The following is a 10,337-nucleotide window of genomic DNA, read 5'->3' as shown; positions in this document are numbered from 1 at the left end:
TCTTCTCCCCAGTGAGTATCTGCCAATTCTGAAATAGGGGACTGGAAGGCTAAGAGGTACAGCCGAGCTTTTAAAAGACTCATGAGTCTAATGGGACAAATAATGGCATTCAGGGCACACAGACGGGAGTTGGGGGGACCCCGTACCACCCCATGCTTGTTTGCGTATTACCCCCAAAAAAGTAATCCAGGCTGGGGGAAGGGTCAGAAGAATCCCCCAAGCTTTTAGTTGAAATCCCGAAAGGATACACCCTTGGAATAAGAATGCAGGGTCTAAACCCCAGCTTCAGGTCCTCCGAAACCATCTCAACCTCTGGCTGCATTAAGGTGGTCTGGGATTCCTAGGCCCCTTGCCACTTGCAGCAAAGTAAACCCTTTTGAGGGGCGCCTGGCTGACTCAATCAGTGGAACATGCGACTCTCCATCTTGGGGTTGTAAGTTCTAGCCCCATGTAGGGGGCAGAGATTACTTAAAAATTAAAATCTTAAAAAAAAAAAAAAGTAAACCCCCTTGAGAAGAGATGACAGCACCTACGCCTCAAATGATCTCCTAAATTTTTCATATACAGTGCCCGAAACTTTATTTTCATTTTTTTAATGTTTATTTACTTTTGAGAGAGATCGACCGAACATGAGTGGGGGAGGAGCAGAGAGGGAGAGGGAGACACAAAATTCGAAGCAGGCTCTAGGCTCCGAGCTGTCAGCACAGAGCCTGATGCGGGGCTCGAACCCACGAACCGTGAGATCAAGACCTGAGCCGAAGTTGGAAGCTTAACTGACTGAGCCACCCAGGCGCCCCCGAACTTTATTTTAAAATAACCAGGCATCCGAGGGCAACACAACATGATGATGATCATGATAGCGACCATTAAAACAGTTAACATTTATTGCTCTGTGTGTCAAGTACTGTGTAAAACATTTTCTCTATATGATGTCATTTAATCTTGACCATCCCACACACAGCAGCAAAGACTTCCCCACTCCCTTTTTAGAGATGTAAAAACTGAGGCATTGAGAGAAGTGATCCACCTAAGGCCATACAGATCATCGTCATCTATTCAGTTTTGCCCCAGGCACTTGGAACATCTTCAGAATCCTCTCTATATTGTTTTAACGGCCACTGAGCACTTTCTAGGGGATAAATGACCATCACTCACTCTTTTATTCCGAAGACTATGTAAGTACTAGCTGCTCACATCCCTGGGCTAAGACCCAGAAGCCCAGAGTCAACATCGGTCACCCGCCGTTCACAAAGTTGGCTAGCAGCAGTCACCCTCACAGCCAGTGGGCTGGATCCAGACTGCAGCTGTTTTGTTTGGTTTCTGAAAAAAAGGAGATTTGACATAAAGACACCAATTCCTGGCTTCCTTACTACAAATAGTAAGGTCTAGGGGCACCCCGGGGGGCTCAGTCAGTTGAGTGTCTGGCTCGATTTCAGGTCATGATCCCAGGGTTGTGGGATTGAGCATCTCATTGGACTCTGCTCTCAGCCTGGAGCCTGCTTGAGATTCTCTCTCCCTCCCTCTGCCCCTCCCCCCACTCCCATGCTCTCTCTCTGTAAAAAAACAAAAACAAAAACAAAACAAAACAAAACACAACACAACAGTAAGGTTTGGCAACACCGGGCCTACGTTTCCGCCTTGATTGGCAGCTTCCCTATAGTACAGAACATGAACTTCCTATGTCACCACAGCCCCCAGTGGCCCAGTTCTCACTTATGTGGCCTGCCTGGCCCTGGGGGCAGTTGCAATTATGATCCTTGGTCGCAGCAGTGGGATGAAGTTGTATGTTCTCGGGATACTGATGACAGATGAGGAAGTCTTATAGGTCAAAGAAGGCTTCGTGGATTTGGTGATATTTTGAGCAGGAAGAGGTCATTCAAGCAAAAGCCTAGCATGTGCAGAGGTAAGGGTGGCAAGAAAGAGCATATCCTGTCATAAGAACTATGAGTCTCAGTGTCACGGAGAGCAGGGGCAGGGATAGGAAAAGGATCTGGAAAGGAAAGCAGTGGTCACGTCTTTGGAGGATCTTGAATTATGTGCCAAAGTGAGTCTGGTCAAGGGAGTGTAGACAAGTTTACAAATTCCAGAGAGAGAGTAGGGCTGTGGAGAAGTAAATATTGAGTGTTTTTGCAAACTAAAGGTAAGTAATACACAGTTAAGTGAATGAACAAATACATGAATATATACATGAAGAATGGAAAGGAGGCAGCCAACCTCAAGGGTCCATTGGTGTCAGCCTTGAGGAAGCTTTTAAAGCTGAACTTGGCAGTGTGGCCCATGGCAAAGAATTACCCAGATTTGGAAAAAAGGGGCCTGGGAATATGTGATACTTTGCAGGAGACTATATGGGGACCCATTCCCATAGGGACGGGTCACATCTCCATCATACCTCTGTCTTCCAGAGATCCAGGACCCTTTGCTGCCCATTCCCAGAAGGTGTCTATTTCCTTTCCCCTCGGTCTCCTGGAGCCAGCCCAAAGGAACCTCGGTGGTTCCAGAGCATTCCCAGGCTTGGATGAGGACAGGGGCTTAGAGCTGGCAGTTGGGTGGGAAAGGAGAACACATGAAGGTCTCTTCAGGTGCTTCTTACAGATGGGGAAACAGGCCCCGAAAGGGCACACCTTGGCACAGTCAATAGGCTAGGTTAGGTGGTCTCCAAGTAACGGCTGTCCCCAAACAAAGCTCTGATGTCCCCAGAGGGCAATATGATATGAGCACAGGCTCAGGATATCCGTCAGGATGGGGAAAGACAGCACACTTCTCCCTGTTTCCCTTCACCAGGACACTAAGGGAGGTAGCACTACTGCTCTCTGAGTGACAGAATGGGGACCAGCTGAGTCACAAGAGGACAATGAGCCTTTCTCAAACCTTTCTGATGTGCCCAGAGGTGACTGCCCTTCATTTAATCCACCTTTCATTTAATCCTTAAAAAGCCTTTGAAGGTCAGTGGTTAGTGGCCCATATTACAGATGGGGAAACTGAGATTTAAAGAGTTTGGTAATTTACCCACAGTGAGTCACACAGCTAATAAGTGGCAGAATGAGTACTTGAACTCAGGTCTGGCTGATGCCCAGTCACTGGTTCTATCTAATGGCCCACAAAAATCCCCCTCAAACCTCAAGTCTTTGTTGCCCTCCCGGCAGGAAACTTCCCCAGTTGCCTCTCATATGGGCAAGTGAGTGTATCTCTCAGGTCTTAGCCACTTCTCAGAGAGGCCTCCCTGACCACCAAGATCTCAAGAAGCCTCCCCTTTCATTATTCCATTTTCATAGTCTTCATCTTCGTCTTCTTCAAGAAAGAATTTTTTAATGTTTATTTATTTTTGAGAGCCAGAGAGAGAGACAGAGCATGAGCAGGGGAAGGGCAGAGAAAGAGGGACACACAGAATCCGAAGCGGGCTCCAGGCTCTGAGCTGTCAGCACAGAGCCCCACCCAGGGCTCGGACTCACCAACTGTGAGATCATGACCTGAGCCCAAGTCCGAAGCTCATCCTACTGAGCCACCCAGGCGCCCCTTCATCTCATTTCTTAATGATCTTCTTTATATATTGCCTTCTTCCCCTCCCTCCACCCCCTGCCCCCATTGTTAGCTACTTGAGAGTGGGAAATTTGTCCTGGGCCAAAGTGTCCTCTAGACATAGGGTGTCAATAAATATTTGTTGAATGAATGAATGAATGAACGAACGAACGAACGAACGAACGGAACTGCTGCTTAGCTTAAAAAGCCACAGTCAAGAAAAAGGTGGATTCTAGGTATTTTCCTTAGCAGAGCAGTTTTGTCCCCTGGGTGCTAGCAAGGCGCACACTCTTTGTTTTCCGGAGAAAGGTGAACCAGGCTACCTTCTGAGCTGATATAAAGGGGAGCAGAGGCTCCTCTGGCCCCAGAGACTGTTCTCTAGCAGGCTGGCCCTACAGAGCCCCAGAAAAGTCCCCAGAGCTGGGCTAGCCCTCCCACCTGCTCCCCCCCCCCGCCGCCCAAGGCAACCTGCGGAGGAAAACATCGCGGGGTGACCTGGGTCCACGGGCGAGGTGTGGGAAACCGGGGCAAGAGTCTGGCGCTGGGCGGGGCCACCCCGCATGGCCTCGGCTTTGTTTGCCTCTGTGATGGCAACCAGAAACCGCCGTGGCCAGCAGTTCTCAGAGGCCGGCTCCCGCTCCCCGCCCCCCCCTTTATTTTAATCTCCTAAACTGATTTGTCAGCAGCAGGAAGTGACATGACAGCTTTCCTCACAAAAGGGAAACTCCTCCGCGTTACCATGGGGATGGAGGCCACTGTATGATCACAGATTTATATAATCTTAAAGGTGTACACACCATGACGTCATCCTGGATGGGCTGGGGAGGGAGGAAGGGAAATGGACTGCGGAGGCTGTTAAGTCCGGGGCAAATGAGCTATGATTTGCAAAATTCCAAGGAAAGGAGAGGATGCGGTGGAAGTCTGGGGTTGGAACTATCCTAATGGAAACCACAGAAGAGCATAAAGTGTGCATTGAGATCCAGTGCAAATTGGTCGTTTTGGGAGCGGGAAAACTGACCCCGGGGAACCACTGGAAGTTGTTAGGAAGGGCGAATGGGATCGAAATGCTCCTCCAGGGCCCCGTACCTGCCAGGCACTTCCCCCTCACTCTATTTCTATGAGCCTATTTCCCCCTCACTCTATTTCTATGAGCCTATTTCCCCCCTCACTTGTGAAACAGCTTTTATTTATTTTTTTTAATAGTTTATTGTCAAATTAGTTTCCACATAACACTCAGTGCTCATCCCCACAAGTGTCCTCCTCCATGCCCATCCCCCCTCCCCCCAGTGAAGCAGCTTTTATTATCTCATTTTACAGATAAGGAAACTGAGGCCCAAAAGGATAACTAGCTTTTCCACCCCCAAATTATGTGCTAAAACCATGGTGATGTCTGGTTGGCTACAAAATTCATCCCTTCCCTGCTCCCTCAAGCTGTTTGGACTGAACTAGGACTTTGGTTCCCAGTCTTCTTTCCGACCCAAGTTCCAATCTCTGCAAATATTGTTTACTTGCTGTATGAACTTGGATATGTCCCTTCATCTATCTGAGCCTCAGTTTCCTCCTCTGTAAAATGGATGTTGCTGCTAAAGGTTTAATGTGAAGGTATGTGAAGCAGTTACAGTGGCTGGCACCCAGCTAGCTCTAAAATTGAGAGCTATTATTACCACATTATAACTATTAAATGATGGAGTTGTCTCTATTTCAATCTCCCATTGAGAAACAAGCATTTGAATAGTTTGAGTATCTTTCTCCTCATNGGGGGGGGGCTTGCACTGGGCGAAGGGAGTGAATTGTTTTCACTGGTGGCTCCCTTAGGCAGCGGCTGTATTTTTCCACTGCGTGGATTACACTGGAGATTAATTCTGGTTCAGCCAGTGCCTGTTAGCAGAAAGTGATGGCCTGAGCCCACGGGGGAAGTCAACCATGGCATCTGCCACGGACTTGAAGTTGCTGGTACGTTTCCACGAAAGGAGATATTTGCAATAGTAAATTTCTAGGGTTTGAAAAAAACACAGGGTACGGTTTGTTTTAAAAGGCGTGAACACACTTCCAATGGGAAACCCAGCCAAGGAAATGAGCTTGCCAGCTCAGGGTAAGTTCTTAGAACTTAGAACACAAGGTTCTTTCAGGCTCTGAGAGTCAAGTGGCAGATGGTGAACCAGTGGGTAAAGGTCAAGGACACTGATTGTGTGTCAAGCCCTTAGATGACCTGGCTGGACCAGGACCACTATTCAGGGCACTACTAAAGTCAAGTGAAAGGTTTCCTTTTCTGCTTCCTACATCACTTTGTCCAAAAACAAGTAGGAGGACAGGAGCTAAGGGACCAGTGACCTAAGAGCTTCACTGTTATTTAATTCAACATTATAGACTAGGTTAGGAGTTGGTAGTCAATTACACCATCTCTGTTTTGGCCTGGTTGACAAGAGTAAAAATCCAGAATCCTGGGGCACCTGAGTGGCTCAGTCCGTTAATTGTCCGACTTTGGCTCAGATCATCTCATGATTCGTGGGTTCGAGCCCCACATCGGGCTCTATACTGACAGCTAGCTCAGAGCCTGGAGCCTGCTTCAGATTCTGTGTCTCCCTCTCTCTCTGCTCCTCCCCTGCTCACGCTCAGTCCTTCAAAAATAAACATAAAAATTTTTTTTAATCCAGAATCTTGCCCTAGAGCAAGTCAGATTTGATTGCCTATCTTCAACAAAACTATGAAATCAGACTAGCAAGTGACCTGAAGGAGGCAGCCACCAAAAATTCTGTGTATATTCTGTACATAATAGAGATGCTGGCATGGATGTACTCCAAAGCATGAATAATGGTCAGGTTGGGGGGTGGAATTCCAGGAGTTCTGTCCATGTTGTATTTACGTGTAGTGCTTCGTGTTTTCACAAAAATGAAAGTCTTTTCAAAGGCAAAAAGGGAGCACGTGAGAGAAGCCAGCGATAAAGCACAAACCACATCGAATTAGGAAACAAAACAGGTGTAGGGCCCAATTCCCCCCACCGCCACTTAGCTATGCTGGGTCTCAGCATCTTTGTCTGCAGGTTTCTGCTGAATTTTGGGGTAGCAGGTAGCACACTACCTTACACCTAGTAGGAGCACATACACGTCAGCGGTTTTGCAAAACCATCATCCTCATAACTCTAGCACGGCTCAGCAAGGAGAGGGTGTCTTTTTATATTATCCTGGGTAAAGTATTAAACAGGTGCGCCTGGGTGGCTCAGTCAGTTAAGCCTCCGACTTGGGCTCAGGTCATGATCTTGCGGTTCGTGGGCTTAAGCCCCACGTCAGGCTCTGTGCTGACAGCTCAGAGCCTGCAGCCTGCTTTGGATTCTGTCTCTCCCTTCTCTCTTTACCCCTACCCCGCTCATACTCTGTCTCTCAAAAAACTAATATTAAAAAATTGGAAAGGAGTTTTCTCATTAAATAAATAAATAAATGGCAGCCCAAGCAAATGGTCATTTCTTTTTGGCGCTGGGAACACCCGGGCTCCCTGTGTGACATGGTAGGAACACATGGGTAGACACCTGGATCTGATATTAAGAGTTCAGCTGCAGTACCTGTTTTATCATGACAGATCACACTTTCCTACCTTCCTTGCATCCCAGCCACCTTCGATGGGAGGAAGGGCCCCCAAAGGAGTAGAAGCCCAGACCCCAAGACATACATCTGGGAGGCCCTTGTCCAGACTGCTTCACTGATGGGAGACGCATCAGTTGGGGCTGCCCACGAAACAAAGCACTGAGATTTCAATAGAAATGCCATAATTTATTCTGTAGTATAAAAAAAAGTCCTCCTTAGGTAACAAAACGTCTTCTTAAAAGAAATATATTATTTCAGTTCATAAATAATCAAACATATAACTGCTGGCAACTAAAAAGACAACAACAACACAGGTGCTTTCCAGCGGTGCCGAACAGAAACCTGCGTAGGGTGTATTTACAGGACATTACAGTACTCAAACACAAAAATTGAGGTATTTGGTTCTTCTAGGAGTAGACGTGGACATTTGTGAAGGTGGACCACCTGCACAAAAATAAATAAGGTATGTTCTCATAGGTATGTGTCGTCAGGAATGGTAATACTGGTAGGTATGTCAAGCATGAAGAGTTCCTACAAAAAAACAGGAGCAAGCAAAAAGAAATCGCCTCATTAACGGAGTCCTTTCTCTTCTGCCCCTTTTTGTCAGAGGGACTCGATGGACCCACTACACGTTGGTCCCGAATGGGCTGAGTTCGGCAAACATCTGGAGGCTACATCATCACCATGAGTGCTTAGGAACCCAGTGGAACTCGGGGGTGAAATTAAATAAATAAGGACCAGCTCTGGCAAGCCCCCGCCTCAGTTATTGCATCTCTCCTCAAGGAGCCTAGAGTCCCAGGGGGCTTTGTGGAGATCACCTCCCGTGGCTTTTCAGCAGCTGGGAGAGGTCGTGATGGGGCTCTGAAGGTAGCTCAACGCACTGTTCGTGGAGTGGACGGGGATGGAGACGGGGAAGTTGAAGACGGTGGTGGTGGAGGTGCTGCGGTCCAGCACGGCCATGGCGGGGCTCCCGGCCTCTGCTGAGCAGTGAGGGGCCAGGACCTGGGACTCAAACTGCAGCAGCTGGCCCATGAAACTGAAGTTGGGGGAAATGATGCTTCTCCTTTGCTTCACAAACTCAAAGGCCTCATCCAGCTTGACTCGGTTAGTCCTCATGAGGTAAGCGAGGCAGATGGTGGCGGATCGGGAAATGCCTGCCTGGCAGTGCACGAACACCCTTCCTCCAGCGTTCTTGATGGAGTCTGGAAAACAAAGGGTGGCTGGTTACTGAAGAGCTCAAGAGCACAACCCTCACCCCAGGCATAGGGTGCCTAAGAAGCATGGGTGTCCTGTGCAGAGAAGGGCAACGTCACTTCATGCCGTCACACGGTGCTCTATGCAAAGAACGGCAAGGGATTTAAACCAACACCGGACACCTCCATGAGGCCGATGGAGAAGTCAACTCAATTTTCTGAACCTCAGTTCAGAAATGCATTCAATGGGACATGAAATCCCTATTTTTCAGGGATGTTGCCTGCACCAGATTGATACTTAACAGACAGAGAAAGGATCAGGCAAATGTCATTCAAGTCCTTGCCCTACAGCTGGGCTCAGTGACTAAAACCGGAGGAGCGAGGCACAAGTCCCAGGCACCTGTCCATTTACCTATGAAGTCAATGGCCTCGTTGAACCAGGAGCTGATGTCCGCCTTGTGGTTGTCTTCCACGGGGATGCTCTTATACTGGTAGTGACCCTCAAAATGGTTAGGACAGTTGGCTGAGACGTTGATCAAGGCGGTGATGCCCAAGGCGTCCAGCATGTCTTTTCGGGAAGCGTGATAGGCACTACCCAGGTACAGAAAGGGCAGGATCTCCACCGGGCCACCCTGAAATCCAGAAATATCCACTTGTCAAGCTTTGACCAGAGTCAATTCCGGAGCCCATCCCCACAAAAACTCCCTGCTGGAAAAGTCAGTTTCAGGCACTGAGTGAATTTAGTATTGCTGGTGGCTGGTGGAGTATAAATAGGGGAATAACCCCATTTGCTTGGGCAGAGCCACCAAGTTCATTTCTGTAATGCTAGCAATTAAGACTCCACTCCATCAGACCACTTAACCATGGGATAAATAATATCCCCGGGCCCCCTTCGTTATAAACTTGCAGGCTGTTTTGTATATTCCCACTAGTACTGCTCTTGCAGACCTTTGCCAGCTATTCCTTTCCCCCTCTAGCACGGGTCCCTACTAACCTGATCATAGAGCGGGGTGCTACAAGAACTGCACCCTGATTCAGCGCTGTCAGGGACGCTAGTACTCAGGGGAAGGCTGAGCCCCATGGGGGTCGACTGTTTGCTGCACAGCTCCGGGCAGGAAGCTGAAAAAGCTTCATATCCTCCTGGGAAGACAAAGAGACATTTTTGTTTCCATTAGTATCCGGGACAGGGCACCTTCTTACAATTCCCCCGACCCAGGAGGGCTGAAGTTTATCCCGGGGAGGCGCAGGCAAGTCTTTGTTCTTAAAGCCAAACAAAGCCACCGAGTCCCCAGAACAGGGCTCGGGCGCCCACGCGCTCCAGGTGAGGCGGCCCGCAGCGGNGCAGCTCGGCGTTGGGCACGATGTGCTCCAGCCCCATGGCGCCCTTGGCCCGGCGCCGCACGATGGTGCTGAAGCGCACGTTGACCGAGCCGGCGATGTGGCCGGCGTTGAAAGCGAAGAAGGAGCGGCAGTCCAGCAGCAGGCACTGCGCCGCGCGCTCCCGCAGCAGCGTCCGCAGGCCTCCGGCGTCCAGGGAGCCCACTTCCATGACCATGGCCGGCCCCAGCGCCCCCAGCGTGCCTGTTTGAGGTGCTCTTTGTCCTCGGAAGCCAAGGGCAGGGCAACGGCTTTCGAGGAAAAGCCCGACCCTGGTTTTCTCTGCGCCGAACCCCAAACTGCCTTTAGACTAAGTGAGGGGGCGTCGTGCGGGACTCTGAGCCGCCTCGGCTTCTTTGCCGCTACCCTGACTGCCCCTCCGGTCCTTGTCACACATACAAGCCCGCCGTCCTTCGCAGCGAGCTCGGCCCCGGGGAACGCGTTTATATGTGGGCTCTCTGGGGGCGGGGCGGGGCGGGGCGGGGAGAAGCGGGCGCGCAGGGGGAGGGGGTTTGTTTGTTTGAATGGTGCTCACGTGACCTGTGGTGACGTCACCCGCCCTGCCCGGCTTGGCGCCGCGGAGCCAGAGGCGAAGACGTCATCGGCCTCGGAGCGGGATCCGCTGGCTGCTTGCTGGCTCCGACCCCAGCCCGACCGTCCGGCCTGCGCCTGC

At 49.9% G+C, this 10,337-nt stretch overlaps 1 protein-coding gene across 1 annotated transcript; it reads right to left on the bottom strand.

Moving 5' to 3' along the window:
- Nucleotides 1–7,259: 7,259 nt before the first annotated feature.
- On the bottom strand, nt 7,260–10,073 carry DUSP1 (dual specificity phosphatase 1). The gene is given in 3 exon segments (XM_077757314.1): nt 7,260–8,296; nt 8,700–8,919; nt 9,282–10,073. Coding segments are annotated over 3 exon segments (1,152 nt in total). The 5' UTR covers nt 9,843–10,073; the 3' UTR covers nt 7,260–7,925.
- Nucleotides 10,074–10,337: the final 264 nt, after the last annotated feature.

Source organism: Crocuta crocuta, unplaced genomic scaffold, assembly GCF_008692635.1.
Source record: "Crocuta crocuta isolate KB4526 unplaced genomic scaffold, BGI_CrCroc_1.0 scaffold131, whole genome shotgun sequence".
NCBI classification, from domain to species: domain Eukaryota; kingdom Metazoa; phylum Chordata; class Mammalia; order Carnivora; family Hyaenidae; genus Crocuta; species Crocuta crocuta.
This window is presented reverse-complemented; position numbering and strand designations above follow the sequence as displayed.